At 37.3% G+C, this 20,574-nt stretch overlaps 1 protein-coding gene across 7 annotated transcripts in view; it reads right to left on the bottom strand.

Moving 5' to 3' along the window:
* The window catches only part of UTRN (utrophin), a 369,822-nt gene that overhangs the window by 44,233 nt on the left and 305,015 nt on the right, over positions 1-20,574 (bottom strand). For all 7 annotated transcript variants that reach the window (XM_082049170.1, XM_082049169.1, XM_082049171.1 and 4 more), the window contains 4 exons: positions 14,999-15,060; positions 13,918-13,992; positions 6,792-6,993; positions 1,128-1,213 (listed from right to left, as the gene is read on the bottom strand). In XM_082049170.1, coding sequence (XP_081905296.1) covers positions 1,128-1,213; positions 6,792-6,993; positions 13,918-13,992; positions 14,999-15,060 — 425 coding nt within the window. The remainder of the gene's footprint in view (positions 1-1,127; positions 1,214-6,791; positions 6,994-13,917; positions 13,993-14,998; positions 15,061-20,574) is intronic.

Below are 20,574 nucleotides of genomic sequence, written 5' to 3'. Positions count from 1 at the left end.
ATATGGAAAAATGAACAACAACAACAAAAAAACAACCAACCAAGCAAAAAAACAAAAAACCCAAACAAACAAGAAACCAAACCAAACCAACAACAACAACAACAGACAAACAAAACCCCATAAACAAACAACAACAGCAACAAAACACCCAAAACCACCACAACAAAAGAAAACTAACAAAGTCCTAGTTCAGCCTCATATTCAGACACCAAAATGTGCCCCAATGTGTAAGATACTTGTACTTTTGTTCAGTGTTAATAACCAAGATTACAAGACTATCTACAAAGGAAAGCAGAAATTGTTGTAGAGCTCAAATAGTACCTGACAAATACAGTCTCTATACATTTTACATGTCTACAAAATGTATCAATAAATCATTGCAAAGAATAGCAATTTTAAGATGAGATACATAATATATAAATGTCGATCAACTACAAAGCTCTTATATTGTGCTTAATCTCTTGTCCTGTATCTGGCAGGGCAGGGTGTGGGGTGGGGGGGGGGCAGGTTGCCACAAGGTTACTCAAGTCTCTTCTGCTCCTGCAATTATTTTTGTGAAATATTTTTATACTCCTGAGTATTTCTTAAGCTTGTGGGATTGCTTAAATCAACATAATTTAAACTTTTATTGCACAATTATGGCAGGAAGCACATAGACTGGAAAACTATTTTCAGAGTTCAGATTATCTTTCTCTAGACCACAAAATACAATTGCTGGATTTTGATGTATTTTGTTGCTTCATCAAACACATCAATCTGTTCCAATCAACACTGACTTGCTTGATTTTTTCCTAAATAAAACATACGAACACAAAAAAGAGAACAGAATCAGTGAAATAGAATACTTCTCTGTCTTCCACATCACTACATTGTCCTTTGCTTTTGGGAAGTGCAATACTGTGCATTGTGGTGAAGCATAATTGACATAAATACTTTCCAGTCAGGATATAAAGCCTACTTTCTGCATTGTCACTGATGATGAAGAAAACAATAATTCAACTTTTACTTAGTCAAAGGAAAACTGTCTTGCACGAGAAACATTTCACTAAAAAAATGCTACGTGTGTTGTTATTGTAAATGACTTAATTATATATAGTAAGTACTTTATAGAATACATTCTTCCTTACATCTGTACTTCTCTTCCAGAAGGCCCTTAGAAAGAGACATCAAGCCAATTTTCAGGGACTGCACTCGAATTTTTCCAGTTCGGCCACTGAAATTATAAAGATAAGACAATTTAATACAATATAATTTTATTTCATTTCAGTTCAAGACTATTAAAAAATGCGAATGCATCGGTGAGTTCTACTTCAAATACACTTCAAATCTCAAAACAAATTAACACTACAAATCACATTAAGAATGCTTCCTTCATAAAAGCTCAGCTCACCTTCTAAGTGGTTTACATGTTAGAACAGTTCATATTACTCCAAAAGGGCAGACATTCAACTCTGTAAAGCTCTCAACATTTTTTAATAATGTGATATACACAGAAAAAAATACACAAGCACACAGCAGGAAAGCCTCTTACTCAGTGTGAAACACAAGGACTGCAAAATAAAGTCAAATTTTCATATCACAGTAATTCATTCTTTTTTAATGGCATTTTTTCCTTTTATGTTAAAACACTCTGATATACATGTGTACCAGGACACAGTCAACCACATGTAGTAATTTAAGTGATGTGGAGCTGTCATTCTTTTTAAGCAACACGACTTCAGGCTCACCTTGTCCAATGTGAAAAAAATGCCAAAACCAAAAAAACAATCCATATCAAACGTTAAACACCTTGAGAACAGATAAGGAGGTACCAATGCAATTGATTTTAAACATTCCAGACAAACACCATTAAAAAAAAAAAAAAAAAAGATGCTAAAACAATAAACCAAAGTGTGTGGAAAAGCACAATTTTGAAGTTCTGAAGTTCAAAATTTCAGTGCAGAAACATATTCTTAAAAGATCTGATGATTTCCTCTTTCAAAGACTAAAAAGTCAATGCAATTTATGTATAGATGAGACATGGCAAAAAAAAATAATCATGAGATAGTAGTGAAACCATATATACTATACACAACCCGCTTCATTTGAGGTTAGCTGGGTCCTTCACTAGCAAGTAAGATAATACTAAAATTAATATCACCTCAAACATTACTTTGGTTCCTTTTGTCACGCAGAAGTGATATATCCTTTAATTACTTCTGGAGCGCTTATTAGATATCTCTTTCTGTCCTATCCATTCAACATATGGTCTGCTGTCTGATTTACTTCACAACGGTTGTGCTGAGTACAAAATTATTAAGTTACTCCTGGGCTCTCAGTAACTTAGCTAAGTGCCTTACAAATATTAATGCATTTGTCTTCACAATCATCACCTAATCTAGTGAAACTAGACAGTATTATCTTCTCTATTCCACAAGCTGGAACAGTGGTAGAGAGAAATTATTGCCAAATTAATCAAAAACACCTAGTACTTTTACTGCCTAGTTTGAAAATCAGGACCCAATTTTCCAGAATGTTATAAAAGTGCCACCTATTTCGTTTCATACATTCAAGCTTAGCTTCAAATTACCTCTTTCAATAACAGACATAATATCATTCTGGTATACCTTAGTGTGTAAATGGCTCATTTTACAACCTTGATAAAGTTCTTGCCCCATTCTTTTCCATGTACGGCCATCTATGTTTTAACTTTGTATTCAGTGGAAAAACAAAGCTGAACATTCATTTGGGTTTGATTTAACTCAGGACTGACTACTGCATTTGTTTATTAATAGCAGAAATTCAGAAAAATTTTGCAGCTAAAAGGTCAGGGCACATATGCGGAGGCTTCAGACTTCTCAAAATTTCAGCATATTGGCTAAGTGTACAAAACTATTGTTACCAACAACGGCATGCAAGTATTCTGTAGCATCGTGATGGCATAGCCAGATATAATATATAAGCATTTTACCTAAGTATGTGAACATCAAAGGGGTAAATAATAATGGGTGCAGCTGCACACAGGATGTAGCCATATATCAATAAGTTGCCAGACAGAGGACAAGATTAAGTACAAGAGATTGCAAAGAGGAATACACAATAAGGATGACTGGTAAATCAACAGAAAACAAGATAATCAATATCAAGTCCAGAGGAACCCTATGTCCTCCAAGGGTGGGGGACAACAGCATAAAAACATCAGGCACTAGGCAAGGAAAACTGGAAAAGTAAGAAGATGAACCCCCTTCAGTTCTGATTTCTGTCAAAGAGCTCTCAAGCCTAGCCAGTGCTGACACTACAATTAATGACTACCAAGGATGGCAGGTATCAGTGATCTACATAATCCAGCAATAGTAGGCAGCCTGGGAGATCTCTGGATGTTCTTGTAGGTGCTTTCCCTGGATCAACCACAGAAGAATTAGAGGAGCTCATTTTCCTGCCCTACAGAGGACCATGTCCTTCTTCCAGCACTTCTTGCTACTCCCACAGCCTGCCAAGCTGCTCCCACAGGGCCTTCTGTGAGTCAGGACAGATACTGTCGACACAGGGAATGCAACCAGAGGGCATGCAGAAAATTTCCATCAGCTACTGTCAAAACCAGGGCATAAAGTTAAGGCTGACTGAGCAGGTCTCTCATTCTTCTCATTCTTCAGAAGTTCAGATTTTGCTGAATTTAACATGCTGGTAAGGCCTGGGATATTAACTCAATCTGGTGTTAGAATATGCCAGGTGTATAAGTGCAACAATAAATAACAAAGTTGTAATTCTTCAGGGCAAATTAGGGCTAGAGAGAATGATCATGAATGACAGCTTTGAGCATATAGAAAAGGTTAGCATATGTGCCTCACCATAAATACCCTTACTAGACAAATGTACTGAATAAATTAAATTTGCAAGTATGCATTATCAAAAATATCCTAACATGAGTAATATCAAGAAAATTTGAAAAATTAAATACAAGAAGTCAAATAAACATTGCAAGACCTTAAAAACAGTACATGTAAAAGTTTCTTTATGGGAATTAAGTAATTTTGGTCAAAATAATGAATCATCACCCATAATTAGTACGTGTATTTTGTATTTAAAAACAAAACAAACCCAGCAACAGCAAAAACCCAAAACAAACAAACAAAAACCACAAAAACCCCAACCAAAACACAAAAAACTCTGGACTAACCAAAACAAGGAACTTTAACTTTGGAAAATGTTTCCAGGGCAGATGTTGCTGCCTAGAACAACCTTTGAGTCCTTGAAGTAGTAAAAGTCATTGAGTAAATTTAATGTTTCTCTCCTCTACTCAGCTTGAAGGATAAATCATTCCTGATATGTCAGGAAATACCAGAACACAGCAGACTTGCCTACTATTTCTAAAAATAAATTGCTTCTTTTTAAGGGCCAAAGATATCTCTAGGTAAGTCTGAAGAACTACCCAGTTTGCCATCAATCTGTGAATCAGTAATTAAACCTCAGGTTAATAGGATGCAACTAACAGATGCTTTTTGTAGGTAGTTTAATGATTTGAAACATAGTATGTCTATACCAGCAGTGCAATAAACAATGGAAATGCCAAGACAGAAATTAGTTCTTTGCTAAAGGCCAATGAAAAAATAAAGGCAGCTCAAAATTGGTGCCTGTTCTTTCAGCTTTTTTTTTCTTCCTGGGATGGTTTTGAAAGAGGAGCAAGGAAATGTACTGTAAAAGGTAATTTTACATCAGAAAACCTTCATCCTCCAGATTTCAAAGTTTGACTGAAGATTAAAGTCTTTCATCAGCTTGAAGAATTATCTACACTAAAGCTTTCAATACAATAAAGGGGAAATGGGAGCAACAGGAAAGGTTATTGAAAGGTTTGTTGCTTATTACATGCATTTTAAATATGAACAGATTAAACAACTGACTTCTAACTGAAGTTAGGAACCAAAGGTAAGATGAAGAATAATGGATTTGTGATCAATCTGAAAAAAACCTCTGAGAGTAACTACAGAAAACTCTGACAATATTAAGCCTCTTACTCCAAATAAGCAGCAACATTTAAGTCAAGCAACCCACTTGATCCACTGCACTATTTATAAGCGATATGTTTATTCACCCACAAGGCAGAGCTCTGAAAAATAAAAATATTGCAGGAAGAAGTTCCAGTCATTATTTGATGGGCTCTCTGATTTTCCAGCAATAATGATAAGGAGCCCTATTAACAAAAATGTCAAAATATTAAACAGCAGTATTTGAATGCCAATGTATAACAAGTAGTCAGCACATAAATGATACATAGTCCTATGTACTCTGTTCCCTCCTTCCCTCTCCCCTACCACAACATCTAAAATTAAAATAAAATAATAAAATACCCACAAAGTATAGGACTACTGGCATGTAGTCTTCTGGGAGAAAAAAAAGCAAAAAACTATTAACTATTAGAATGTCACTGATGAAGTGAGTGAACATAGTAGAGATAATGCATACACCAAGAAGTAACAGCTCCTTTGCAAAGCCAAGTATAAGAATTTCTATCATTACTGAAAAAAAATACATTTGCTCTTTCCATCTTCAAATGGGGAGAAAAGACAGAAATTTGCTAACTAATCTCACAAGTAACCTCATACAGCTTAGAAATTCTCACTTGAAATTCTCTGTGTAACTCTGAACTAAGGCATATATTCAGTTAGACACATTGAAGTGACTATCCCATGTATTGTACTACTGTGTCTTTAGTCAGCTCCAGAAGAGTCCTGAAATGCCTTTGCTCAGGCAACGTAAGGATATATATTATACGGAATGGAGGAGCTGATGGAAACCAAGTTTTTTTCCAGATTTTACTGCAGGATGGAGATGAGAATAGTAAACACTGCTGAAAAATGAGCAACAAAGTCATGACTCAAAGGCACAACTAAGTAAAAACATACTGATTGTAGGTCACGCAGGGTGACATAGTGCAGAGTAGGACAGAGAAATCAGACATTCAGTAGAAGAAAGAAGTGTAAGGACTCAGAAATGACTGGCCAAAACACCAAGGGGCTACTGGAGTGGACATTTTCATGACATCTGAGACTCAGTGCTCTCTCTAGAAACAGTGGTCACACATTTAAATAAACCCACAAGTTCTTACTGTAAGCATCGTGAAACATTCTTGAGGCAAACTCACTATCCACCAGCACCCAGAGATGGTAGGAGGCAGGAGCTGCACACATGGAAGGGAGCTGAGACCAGGACTCCGCTGAGCCTCCAGAATGAGAGAGGCTTTAGTGCCGAGATCAGAACAACCAACAGAGACAGGGAGCCCAGCCAGAATTATGGCACATGAATAACTAAGTGTAAACTAAATAACAAAACTGTCCCCACCTGGGGCAGAAATCTGATTTGGTACAAACAGCAAACAACCTGGGCAATTTTGAACATTTACAGTAGGGACACAGCTAAAGCAGCGTATTCAGTTCTCTACTCACATATACATTTCCTGAAACCATTACAATGTTTCTTTGTTAAGCAGTGTAATATTAGTTCAGTGTATCTGAACAGGACAGCATAAGAAACACGTCATTGCAAGCAACTGCACTTCTATTACCGAGACAAAGTTATCAAAATATATGACTTTTTATTAAAGAATTTCTAAAGGCTTTATCACTTTTCTACTATCGTGAATATTTCCTCAAGCAAGGAACTCAGAAAAAATATACAGCAGTCCTACAAGTCTAGCATTTTTGATAAGTCACATGTGCAATTCTTACCAATTCTGTCTTCACGGTTTATATTTTGTTACTACTATATTAAATTCCTATGGAATACACTGTGATTTTTTATTTTTTTTTTTTACTTACCTATCATATACATTGAGCAGCCAGTTAAGACACATGTCCACACAGAGAGGAACATTCACCATATCTTTGTGTTTCTCTTCAAGTCCACTGTAGATGGTAGTGAGACAGCTGATCACATCCTGGACACCAATCAGCTGGTCATTTTGACTCAACTTGTGCTGTTTGAAAACTTCACTTGTTGTGTTCAGGTCCAACAGGTCCACTAACAATAGGTGATTAAAAAAAAAAAAAAAAAGTCTTGAATACAGATGTTCAAGCTTAGCATTCACAATTCTTGTTTTAGCAAAAACTGCAGACAATTAGCCAAGAAGTGGCTTTTATTCAGTAACATTATAGTGAAAAACTGTTCTCTGTTAGAAATCAAAAGCGTTTTGGTATTATGTACTTAACAAATACAAATCAACAAGAACACCATAAAGGCACTTGCACCACTTAGAAGTACATTAAAAAAGCCACTGAATTAGTCAGTGTAATTAGAGGACCTTAACTTCAGATGTACACACACAAGGAGTCCACTGGGCTTAACGGGTTTTCCCCATTTACCATAGAGCAGAATCCCATTAAATCACTATCACTTTTGATTAAATGCAAAGCAAAGCAAATTCTTAGGTAAGAATGTTCCCTAAAATGCAGCAAGAATATACTGAGGCCTGATTAACTGAACAGTAGTTGCTAAATTAAGGCTTAAAAAAAGCAGGGAGGGACACAGGGAAATTATTTATTGTAGTTTTCCAGAACTCAAAATGCTACACTTTCATGAAAAATATTTTGATCCCTTCTATTACAGCATGCTTTCTATAGGCAGCTGGTTATGCGACAGATATCCTAGAGGTGACAATGGTTCTGCCTGCAATGTGATTGTGAAAATCTGGGTTTTGCATGGTGAAAATAAAGAGCTGTCAATGAGCTCTTCTAATTCCAAAATGAAATGGAAAAGAGGAAACTTACTTTGGTGTAAAAGAAGGAATAACAATGTAAGTTAAAGGGTGGTACAGTCCTCAGTGACATTTTGACAGAAGAGACAACTTCAGCAAAAAAGAATAGTTGCAATATATCAATATGTTTGCTACACTGTATACAACTTGAAGTATATTTTGAGCTCATACAGAGCTGTTTGAGAGCCAGCAACATGTTTACACTATAAATGTCATCTCTCAAAGGAACTTACACACCACAATCTCAGATGTATCGTTAATTACCCTGCACTGACAGTATTAAATAAGGACCCCAGAAGGGCAGTTTCTGCAAATCAGGTTGGTCTAGCTTGGGTTGGAAAAGAAGTACAGCAGGAAAAAACAGAAGCAAGACAACACTAACCACTACAAGCAGTTCTGTCAAGAACTCAATGAGCATCTATCAAAAGGTAAGGTTATAGGCCAACAGAAGGTTACATTTCCAATCCCATTGCCTCAATCTACCCTTTCTAAGACGACTGTAAAATAAGAAACAGCACCTCCCAGACTCTACCTTTTCTCTCCCTTACTGACATCTGCACATTCTGTTCTAACTTTACAGCACCAGACTTGCAGAGGATTTATGCTTGTTTACTTTTTTGCTTTCTTTTTCTTTTTTTTTTTTTTTATTTTTTTCTAAAAGCCCATCTCTTTTGGGCCTGCAAACAAATGCCAGCCATGTATTTACCAAACAGGCAGACTGCTAACTGCAGAAAAACTCCTTGCCACTATTTTGACCTGAGATATTTGACAGCACACTGTAGCACAGTCTTCTACAGTAGCTGGAAAATACTTAATACACTGGAAAAGGTTCACAGACATATTTAAAACCAAAACACACCACAATGCAACACAGACTATTTTTTGTGTGGCGGAGGGAGTGGGGTAAAGCCAGGTGCAAAATTAACATGCTACCCAGTCACTCAGGACAGGTGGCCACTTTCCATGCTTTTCTTTCACCACCTATGGGGAGGGGGGAAACTTCAAAGTGATTGTAAGTTGGCAGTGATATTTTTCAACCTGTTTTTGTCATGTATTAACAAAATACATTGGCTAAAAGCAGGTAAGGACGTTCCTGAAATAGCATGACAGTGCTGAAAACCCATCCTTTTTAAAGCCAGTGAAAATGTGGAATGCTTTGAAATGCCAGAAATCCCACTTGGCTTAGCATAACCATCCTGGCACTGAAAATGACAAATCCACAGACACTGGAGTAAGCCTGCTAAAATTAAGTTCTCACATTCAGATTTCTGTCAAAGGATTCTAGACAGAATTGGTAGAGGTACTTTCAGTATTTTCATAGTAAAAAGAAACTCTGCTGCTGTACTAATGCTAATTAAACAAAGCTTTCAGTTTTGGTTGACACCATTCATGGAGAACACCCAGAGGAAATTACTTCCATCCCTGCTTACTTCAGCACTCACCTGGTGGAATGAACTTTGGGTACAGGCAGTTCTCCTGCCATGGCTGTATCTACCCACTAGCACAGCTCCTGGATTGGGTTGATGTAAAAGGGATTATTTTCTCATTAAATTTCTGAAAGTTTTAAAATAAACTGTGTTTATGCAGATGGGGAAAAGCTAACATGAGACTCGCATGCAGTTGCTGACATGAAGCCGACTATATACAGCTTTTAGTGCATTTTTGCTGTGCCATCCTGCATCTGCTCAAACATGCTGAATGACCAATCCTGCTGTTAACCAACAAATGGACACAAGGGTCCTTTCTGGAGTGAGGAAACTTTCCCAAAGGAAATCTATAAACAGAAACCACATCATTCAGCACAGTTCAAGTAGATGTGAGTGACTGACTCAGGAGCAGCTGCTAATGGTAAATTTGAGGGTGCTGTAACCACACAGCAAATAGGCAGGCATTGCTATGGACCTTTTGTATCAGAAAGACCTTGTGAATGACAGGAGATCCTGCAAAAGACTGGATGGCTGAGGGAAGCCTACATGGCTCTCACTCTTAGTCGTGTGTACCTTAATGTTCATTCCTTTCCCTTGTGTGATTGATATTTTATTTGCATTCTTAAATTTTAAATCACCTAATGGAGCTCAGCGACAGGAACTGTGAATATACATGTTTGTTTTGTTCCAGTACTACACTTCAGTATCTAGGGTAATATAGTTTCTTGAAAATGAGCTAAAGTATGCTGCATGGCAATAAAATATTATAGTCAGGGCCTGGTGCTGCATGGCTGCCCAGTACAACTGCAACACAGAATACTCTCTCTGGCCCCATTCTTCTTCTACTACAGTGGGAAAGTGCTCTCAGTATGTCTGCCCCACATGATCCAAGACAGGGAAGCTAATACTTTGTTCTTTCCAACCTGAAACCTTTCTCAGCTTCCTGCAAAATGTATACGCACAGGTATATGCACACATACATTACTCTCTGCCAGAATCTGCCTTCCAAAAAACAGGACAAGATGAAACATGACTCTACCTTCCTGCTTCTAAAGGAGGGTGCGGGGAATGGGAGGGAATAGCAGTCCCCAGAACCATGAGTTTTTAACACTTACTGAGACCAAAGACTCAGAAAAGAGACTTGGCATCAGCAAAGTTTCCCAAAGTACAGTTCTCAAATTACATACTCCTGAATTTGCTTGTACAGCACTAATACTGTGTTACCAGTCTTCACTGGAAAGTCAAAATCTATCAGGTGCAAGTGGAACTCTGCATCCTGCTCCAGCTGTGCTCTTGGAGTTCTCACCAAAAAGGCCTTTGCAGTTATGCACATACTGCGGCTGTGACAGCAATTTGTCACATTTTACAGTTTACAATGACCTCATTTTCAAGTGATTTATTTTGACATTTTCTATGCCTTAGCACATAAGCCTTTCTGAAGCATTCTGCATCCAAACACCTTTAAACACCATCCACAGTTAAAGTTACAGGAAGACTAAAGTAACTCAGACCAGAGAAGTAATGGCAGTGGCACAGAAGATGCCTCTTTCCTTACCTTAAAACAAAACCATCACCAAATAAAAGTCATGAAAATAAATCTAGGCAGGGCTTAGCCACTCTCCCCTTCTGCAGAGAGGAGGTGCTGGCATGTGCTGTGTCTTGGCTATCTCAGCAACCATTCATGGAACAGAATCAAGCTGAGAATCATCAGAGTCAAAGGTAATTTGACCTGTTCACTGGCAAGAAATAAGCAGTCAAGCAAATGACAAAAAGGACAGCACTGATTATATTTTGAATGTGGTCTTAAAATTGTGCGAGATCATAACAAGCTTCTGTTCAGAGAAAGAAAATTCTTGCAGCATTTAGCTGTGTCGATAATCTGCAATGTCTTTCTTAAAACCCCATAATGTTGTTTTCTCATAAATTACACCAATCCTTGGTCAAACACATGCACTTAATAAAGACAAAGAGTTTTTTGACTGTTGTGTCCTCCCGTAAGGCAGAGAGATGAAGCAAGCAAGCAAGCAGCTTCATAAATAATGAGGCAGACTGAATCTGTAGAGATGACAGTTTCATTCCTGGCTCTTTCAAACTGGAAAATTCTCTTTCCACCTCCTTCCCTTGAAACTGGAGACAATATTTGCGTTAATATGAGGGCACTTCTGAAATCTGTGAATGAGGAGAGCTAAGTATTGCAGTAATTACAGAAAATTACATATTTTGTAGTAAAAGCAAGAGCAGGAAGTATGATTCTCCTCAAAGCTTATTAGAAGTAATGAAACTGAAGTTTGTTCTATACAGGTCGCTAGACAATCTTTATGCCAGTCAGAAATAGGCAGCATGATTAGCATCCATCATGCACAGCCTGTTTTTTCACTCTTTCCCTGGGGAGCAGCACACACAAGGAGAATTTACTTTCTGGTTTCTTGCTTTGCTTTTGGTTTTTAGGTTCATGTTGATGCATACTTTATACGCTGTGCACTGATAAGCAGAAAGCTCATAATGCTCTTTAGTCTTGCTGAGAGATGAAACTACAGACTTGGGTGGGACCATATCTCTTACACAGAGAAGCTCTAGGCTGTGCTAAAGAAATATAGTTTTTCTTTAATACCATCAGACAATCTTTCAAAGAACAAGTTCTGTTTATTCCCAAATGCAAGACCTTGAACCATAGTTCTCAAACTCAATTTGAAATTCCGTAAGAAGCCAGCACAGGATAGGAAGAAGTGGCAAGAGGTACTCCCAAGGGCCTGTGCTGTTGCATATATGCACTGTGGCTTTCTGAAGTAGCAAGCTACCATCTTGGGCACAGCTTCATTTGGTAGAATTCATATTTGAAGTCCAGCCAAGAAGCTATTGCCAAGACCAGACTGCAGCCTTCTAAGCTGGAAGGAAAACTAACAACGTGGAGGGCAGGAAGGTACCTCTCTTTGTGCAACTCCTCCTTTGCATCTTTAGGACGGCTTTGCCCTTGCATTCCTACTCAGCCTGCAGTACTGTACACCCTCCAGGGCTGAATAGTTCCACAGCAAGGACTTCCGAGTTTAAACAAGAAAACTTGGTAATGTGGTACAACATTTTTATACCAGTTGTTGCCAAGACCTTTCAAAAGGTCTAAAATCTCCGACTTTCACACTCATTCACAACCCACATCTCCTTCCAAAATTTCCTATTTTACCCTATTTTCTTCCCAGTAGATGCATGGATTTATGTATTTTCTTTTCCATTCATAGTCCTAATAATTTTTAAGTTCATAATGTCACCATCTCTATAACGGAATTTTTTGCACTACTTTCTTTTTGTATACCTTAATCTCCCCAGTTCTATGTTTCAGTTAGTTTTCTTCCACACATCCCCCTTCTCTGCCTTCTCACAAAATGTCACTTCCTTCCAAGATTTTGCCCTTTCATTTATCTTCCATGTCTTCATGTCTTGCCCCTCTCTGTAATGTAAACCACTTCTGTATTGTATCAAATTATTGTTTCAGTCCCATTTCTCTAAAATGAATATTCACCAGTTACAAGCTTGCTCAGCTCCTCCCAAAAATTCCATCTTTCTTTTTCTCATCCTGATTCTCAAGGACAATGCAGAGATACCAGTGCAGGATGACTCTAAAGAGTACTCTGAGTTTGTTTTGCACAGGAGACTCAGGCAAGAGCCCAGAATCCCAGTGTGGTACTTGCTGTGTGACTCAGAGAAGTCTCAAGTCTGGAGGCCAGGACAAGACCTCCTGATACATCACTTCTGAGACTGTTAAAAACTTGGAACACAGTAGTCATGCAACTTGCTGCTGAAACGGTAATTGTGATACAATATGAAATGCTTGTTTAAATACCTAGCAAATATAGAAGAAAAAAATTGGAGATACTAACGTGAACTTTGGAAATGAAGTAGTTTAGACAGCTGAGCCTACTCAGTAGACACCTATCCTTTCCTGCTGACAGAATCTGTGTTCTCTTCAGAGTGGGCTGTCGTTGAATTATTAGATTGCTTAAAAACAGGGACAAATGCCAACACAGGTCTGGGAAGAATATCCAATGTGCGTATTAAATGCATTGGCATTTTCTTTCTAAATATAGGAGCCTTCCCTACACCCTGAATATCTATATATCTATATATCATATCTATATATCTATATATCTATATAGATATCTATATACACACATATTATTATTGCTAACAAACACAGTTTGTTTTGTTCTAGCAGCTTTCTGTGATTAAAATGTACAGCAATATCAACTACCTATAAGCAAAATACGGATCTGTATCCTTTCCCCTCATAATTTGAGCAACCTGAACTCCTCTTTAACTGGACATCACAGAGCAAGGTATTCTCTCTGACAGGGAGGAATATTTTCAAAGTTAAATCTAGCAGCAGTAAACACTAAGAAAAAATGGAATAGAACCCTCTAAAATATAGCAAAATACCTGAGATTATGTCAGACTTCAGGATTTTAGCTCACATCATTTCACACTGCTTTGTATCAGGAACAATATGCAATAGTCAAGAGATTCACAATATCTACATATTCCTATCAATTCTTCTTAGTGGGCATACCTGCTACACCCCTTTTTTCACTAATTGTATTTATTTATTTGCAATAATGACACCTACTCTTGGCAACTTTTCCTAGTATTTTGTTATCTGACAACCTGTCCAGTATGTCTCTGGTCCCTTGTTAAACATGAATGTTGTTAGACTTAATCTGACCCTCCCTTCCCCAAGTACTGTAGAGAAACAATTTGCCTCCAAGGCAAACTCACAGCACAGTGCTTTCTGCAGTCTTCGGATTTTGATGGCCGTACGGTAGGCAGAGAAGCGTACATTGTTCAGGTCAGCTGAAAGAGCAGAACAGAAACGTGAGTCACCTTTAAAATAGAGTCCTTAAGTTTCCTTTACATATACATTTTCACATTTTGGAAGAAGTCTGATATCCCTTCTCTGCAATGAATTAACAGGATATATCAGAACAAATAAACCAACTAAGAAGTTGAGACCTCAGTCCAACTCACCTGAAGGGAAAATCTCCTGACTCTGACAATCTAGAGCTTTCAGAGACTGGCACAGCAGAAATCCTCAGACTGTCTCAGCACATGTAATACATATACTTATAACAGAGTTTTACATCCATATTTTGCAGTGTTAAGTAGTTTCCAGACAAGTGCTCAAGTAGAGTATGTTTCTCCAATAATTTACTACTCCATCAAACAACACAGAGGAAACTGAAGGCAACAAAGGTCACAGTAACAGAGAAAAAATGGCTTTTTGAGCCATAATTTCTATACCATGACTTTGTGAACAGTGTTTTGAAAGGGACTGTCAGATAGACATAAGCTATATTGTAAAAACCGTTTGGTATAGTGATGTTTTTCCTCATATAACAGTATTTTACCCTTTTGTTCTTTTGAAAGAGAGATTTCACAGTATATGTAGATGTTAGCAAGGCATGTTGAACTAGTTCTACTATAATATGGTCTAGCCTTTACTGAAAGCATAGCTTCTCTGATTTGTTACAAAAATTAGTTCCCTGCAGACAGGCATCCTGCTTTAACCATACAGACAGCCTGCATCATTGGACAACCCCTTGTGGTTTTAAAAGAAATAAACAAGATACTGCATTAAAACATAGAGTCAGAGCACACTGTTCAGAAATAATATCACTGAAAGGCAACACACACGACGTGATCAAGGCAGTAGGTTTCATGCAAAATGTGTCTCATTTCAACGTGGGAAGTGCTCTGTTACACACAGTGCATGGCAACTCAGATGCAGTCAGCATACAAATGCAGATTTTACACATGGAATGAACATCACATCATAGTTTATTTTAAGAAATGCACTCACCTAAGGACTGGAAGAGATCAGTCATTTTAGGATGATCCCAACAGGTTGTCTGTGTCTCATGACTACAAAGGAATGAGGTAATCAGAGTTTCAGGCAATGCACATACACACTTCCAAAGAACAAAAAAATCCCAAATATATTCTGGTTTTCTGTGTTTAGGTGGGAAGAAATCCCTCAGCTCTTTAAAATGCATGATCTATGCCACTCAGCTCCCTGATCTTTTAAATCACAAAGTTAAAGAGACAACAGCCCCCCCATATTTCACAATATTTACTTTTGATTCTAAGTGTGAATGGAAAAACTGATCTTTCTCCACATACCAAATCAATATGTGTCTTCATTGAGGGGGTGTGCTCTACACTAGTGCTCAAAGAACAGAGATTCAATAGGCAGCATCACTTAACACAGTGTTTAACACTGCTGTTTCAATTCACCAAGGTTTCAGGTATGCAGCCAAAGGGGTCAAAATGTGTATTATATCAGGTCTACTGAAATATCCAATTCCATTCTACAAGCCACATTTTACTTGTATTTCTGAATATTAATTGCTGGAATGATTGCACATTCTTGTCTCACAAAGTATTTACCTTTGAGTGAGATTTTTTAGAAAATTAGAGAAGTTGTGTTAAAAAGATCACAGCGCTCCCTTTAAAAGTTAATAATGAAAATGAAATTATGCTAGGTTAGCAAATCTAACAATAATGAGCAGAGAATACAACTTATTTCACATTTGTTTCTATTAAAAAAAAAATAATGCGCACATATTCTTTTTTTTTTTTTCCATGTACAGGTATACTTGTTTGTAAATAATGACTTTAAATGGCACATTGCCCTTAAATGTAGTGGACTGTATCTTCACTTGGTGTATATATAAATGCCTGTACCTTGGTGGGTGCACAATATTTCTCATCGATTTTACTTTTTTAGTTGAGAAACCAACGAAGAATGAACCCTTTTATCCTAAGTGAAGCAAAAAAAGGAGATAGAAGGTCCCTGCTCCAAAGAGCTACAGTGACAGAATAGGTACCACAAAGCTGAGGCAGGTTCCAAACAAGTGCGTGCTGAGGGCCAGTCTTTTCATTACAGTAGTGGAAAGGGATGTATTGGGTCTCTGCATAGGGGCTACAATCCCCATTTCACCAGTGTGACCTTGTCATCTCTGAGTCTGGTCTAGGTCTCCACAGTCAGCTTCTCTCTGTCATTAGGCGTAACTCTCTCTGCCATGGGTCTCATTTACAAATGCACTATCTGGCAAATCTGGCACTATCAAAACTTTGTGAGGTGTTTTTCATGGAAGGTAAAATACATCCTATTACTACAGTAGGTATAAATTCTCCCTTCCCTCTTTGTCATTGTTCCCTAGGAGGCAGCTAAGAGAAAAGCTCTGCACACGATTACATTTAAAGACAGATTTATACAACATGCAATCAAAACACCACCTTCTGTAAGACCTTGATTGACTCTGAAATACTATAAGCAAACCTTCCCCAATTCAAAATACTGAAGCACATCTTTACATTTGAGCACATTTTTCCTGAACTGAAACTTTTATTTCATTGTGTTGTCATAATATCATGTGAATTATGTTTGTGTTTCAAATTCTGAATGAGGTGGTCAGGGTTGTGATAAGCTAAATTCCCAAGCCAAGGCATACCAGTATCTAAATAATTGTTTTTGCAGTTTCTAGAAAAACACTTCTCAAATGGAACTATGTTTGTCGTTGTCCAGAAAAGGTGATTTCAAAATCAAGTAGCTTGACAATTATTTCTCTGGAAGGGGTACACCAATAAATCCTGAAGCCAATGACAACAAAAAATTACGTATCTGAGTTTTGCACTGTGCCAAGGTAAAAGTGATTGACTGTCCAGCATTCTCAAAAACCCGGCTATAAAGACACCCTATAGTATATTACAAAGAACATACACAGCATCAGTAAAAAGGAGCAGAAAATATAGTATGATGACTCATACTGATCAACTTATTAAACAACCTCAAAACTGGTCCTGAAGCTGCCCAATATCTGCACTATTGTGTTAAGCTGGATACCGTGATTATCATGTTGACCACTTAGGACTGATTTCTGTTGACAAAACCTATTGCAACTGCCCACATAAATGGATCCAATGTGTTATCAGTTTAATAAAGCTTGTTTTAAGGAAATTGCTTCATCTTAACTCTTAAAATCAAGAAAAACACAACAAAACCAACAATGAAAAAGCCCACACAAACCACAAATGAAAAGAAAAAAACCCAAAGGGCCAAGACTGGTGATTTTATTGTCAACATCATGAGTGAAAAGGATTTCTTAGGATTCTCTGAGAAAAGACTCTTAACTAAAACACCTTCGAACTTCTGCATTAAAAGTAAAGGTAGGTGGCAGTACTGTGACAGAAACTTTATATATATGTACGTATAAAAATACATTTCACTCTATTTTAAATGCTAAAATATTAATGCAAACACGCACATAAACAACATGCAATTTAGCTGAGTGAAATCCTTACAAAAAAATATCATGTTAAAATTTGCTGTAATGGTAAAAACTTTGCTGAATCATGGACTTTGCTTCCAAGTTCGCCATCTTCTCGTATTAAAAAATATGCTTCCATGAAGAAATCCATAGCCTACTTGTGGGGTGTTGCAAGTATCTCACCTGGGAAGTGCTGCAGAAGTACAAAGGTTTATTGGCAGCCAATGCTTTTCTACACAAAAACCAGTGGATTGATAGCAAAAACTGATTTGAAACTCTTCTTGCAGCAAATTGTTAAATTTTGCTAGGTCACATAGGTTTCTTTAAAAAAAAAAAAAAAAAAAAAAAAAAAAAAAAAAAAAAGGATAAATCCTTGCTTTCTTCTCCCTCCAGAAATATACTGATATACTCCAGTACACATCTGTAATGCTTAATTAGGATACGGGCAGATCTAATTGCAATTCCAGCTTCTAAGTTATTTATAAAGCCATATGCAATGAGTAAGAGCTGATATTACCAGTCAAGCTTTTTCCTTAAATCAGGTTTCCAAGATTACAGAACAAACAGCAGTTTCATTTTTGAAATTGTATGCCTTAAGTACATAGCATCACTAGCAGTTTTCTGAAAGACTAAGACCTCCTTTAACCATGACAACATACCACGCAAAAATGATGTTATTTTTTCTATTTTGTGTGTGCTTAACATGAAGTAGAAGGAGATATGCAAAAATCTCTGTATCCTGCACTATCATCTTATTTCTCTATTTAATGTAGTAAATACTTGAAGAGCTAAACTTTATCTTTACAAAAAAACACAGAACATGAAACACACACCTAATAAAATGATGACCAGAAAAATATTTTGATGTTTCTATTTTCATTTGCAAGAGAAACACATTTGTGCAAGACGGTTATAGGCTAATGGGTTTTTAAAACTTATCACTCAGTTCCTTCGTACACCACATGTGGTAGTTACCTGCCACTAGGATTATGCCAGAAAGAAGGCCTCGTGAACATCATCTGGTAGAACACAAAAAAAGGCAAGAGAGAATCCATTCTTTCAAGCTTGCCCCTAATTATCCAAAAGTCTGTACTACCTGACAGCTGCTAAATGACTACACAAGGTGAATGTGATTTTGTCAGCCTCATCCCTAAAACCTAGCAAGAAATCAGTGCTGCTACCACCACTGAATATATTCCATAGATAGTCTTTACTTTCGAGGCAGAAAACACAAAAGCCAGACTACAGTGGACAGAGCTGAAAAAAACATGTGAGTGTAAATTTTAAAAGAACTATAAAAAACTGGGGAGAGGGAAGGCATTAGTCTCAACATTGACATTATTTAATGTAAAATTTTGTTTGATAACAATTTCATAATATGTAGGGACTTTGATGCGAACGCAAATTGATCTTACAGGAAGAAAAAATGGATGTGCAGATAACCTCTCTGTGCTACAAATAAAAGTGTCAGAGAAAGGAGTCATTTTGTCAGGGCCTCCAAACAGGAGGCATGCAAGACAAAGTGCTTACTGGTGATTTGGTTTGTAAAGCAGCTCTTTGAAATAAGATCCATCTTTGCTGCAGCTACAGTAGCTTTCATGTTGTTGATGCAAGACTAACGCAAGCAGCCAAGCACTGAGAAATGTGCTTAGAAACTTTACAGCACTGTATGGTATGTAACAGATGAGACAGACTTGATGAAATTAAAAGAGATCTTTCTGACTGGGATCTTGCAGCTCCTTTTGATGCAAGTTTGTGTCATGGCAATCTATTCTAAATACACACTACAGTAGTTACAAGTGCCTGTCAGTTATTGCCCAGAGAGTAAAAGCAGATTTGGATATCCTCCTGCTTCTCCAATATCTTACTTGGTAAACACAAACAACACACAAGTCATCAGACCTAAAAGAACAAGGAAATAGATAAAAGATTATGCACCCTCTTTGTGTGTATTTTACATGCATATGTGAAAGACATCACCCTTAGAGGAAAGGACCAGAAAGTTTGAAATTGCTAATTACCAGAGTTGCTAAAATAAGGTAAACATCTAAAGCAGTACACAGTTTGCTCACAGAAGTGCTCCAGTCATTCTCTGAAGATTTCCAGGCAAAATGATTTTACTACATTACAAAGAGAGCTCCAACTTGATTCCTCTGGAGGCTGTAACTTCTGGTAAGTCCCAGAGGGCAATTGGATAGAATTGAATGGATTGCTTTTACCATAGGGAGACAACAGGAAGTCTTCAGAAAACTCAGCCCCGCTAGAATCTATCTGCTAAGAATGAACAAATGCTGTTTTCTGTATTTTTCTGTAGAAAATAATCTGTAACTCCCAATGATGGGAAACTAAGCCTGCAGAGAAGTTAATGGAAATCTAAATATGGAATTATGGTGAAGTTAGATGGGGGGAAAAAAAAAATGATAACTTGTGAAAATACATTAGAAGTTTACCATACTTAGTCATCTCACTGAACTTCTGAAAAGACTCAAACCAAGCATTTAACCAAGAGCAGACAAATCTAGAGAGTCTTCCCGCTCTGTTACAACTACTGTGGCAGTTCTGTCCCAGGTCACAGTGACACTGACACCAAAGAGCATCTTCTGCTGCAAGTACCCTACTAGCTTCAGGAAGAACTACTTGTAGACTGAGGCAATAGTTAACTTTGGGTGAAGGTGAACTGTCGGGCTTATTATTCATCTTGCATGTAGATGGCACTAGATAAAAACAACTTTTCAAAGTCTACAGGAGCTGAAGTTACAAGATTTCATTTTGCACTGTGGGTGCCATAAGAAGGGATTTCTGCCATGAGAGAAATTATCTGGTCTACAGGATAGGAAGTCATATGAACAAGTTACATCTTCCCACATGGATCAGTTAGGGAAGAATTAAAAGCGTTTCACTGACTTAGCTACAAGAGGACTCTTTCAACTCTTTTTTGGTTGGTATCAAAAGGGTCTCCCAGGTCTCTTCTGCCAAAACTTGCTGACACAATATGAGCCATGCAGCAAAACATATATCCATGAATAGATTATATGACAAAACAGTGTAATTTTAAAAGTCTAAGTGCATTTGTGCAAATTTCACTAACTAAAAATAAACATTATAA

This window comes from Streptopelia decaocto (assembly GCF_964273445.1).
Source record: "Streptopelia decaocto genome assembly, chromosome: 3".
Taxonomy (NCBI): domain Eukaryota; kingdom Metazoa; phylum Chordata; class Aves; order Columbiformes; family Columbidae; genus Streptopelia; species Streptopelia decaocto.
The sequence above is the reverse complement of the archived record's forward strand: the minus strand, read 5'-3'. Positions and strand labels throughout refer to the sequence as shown.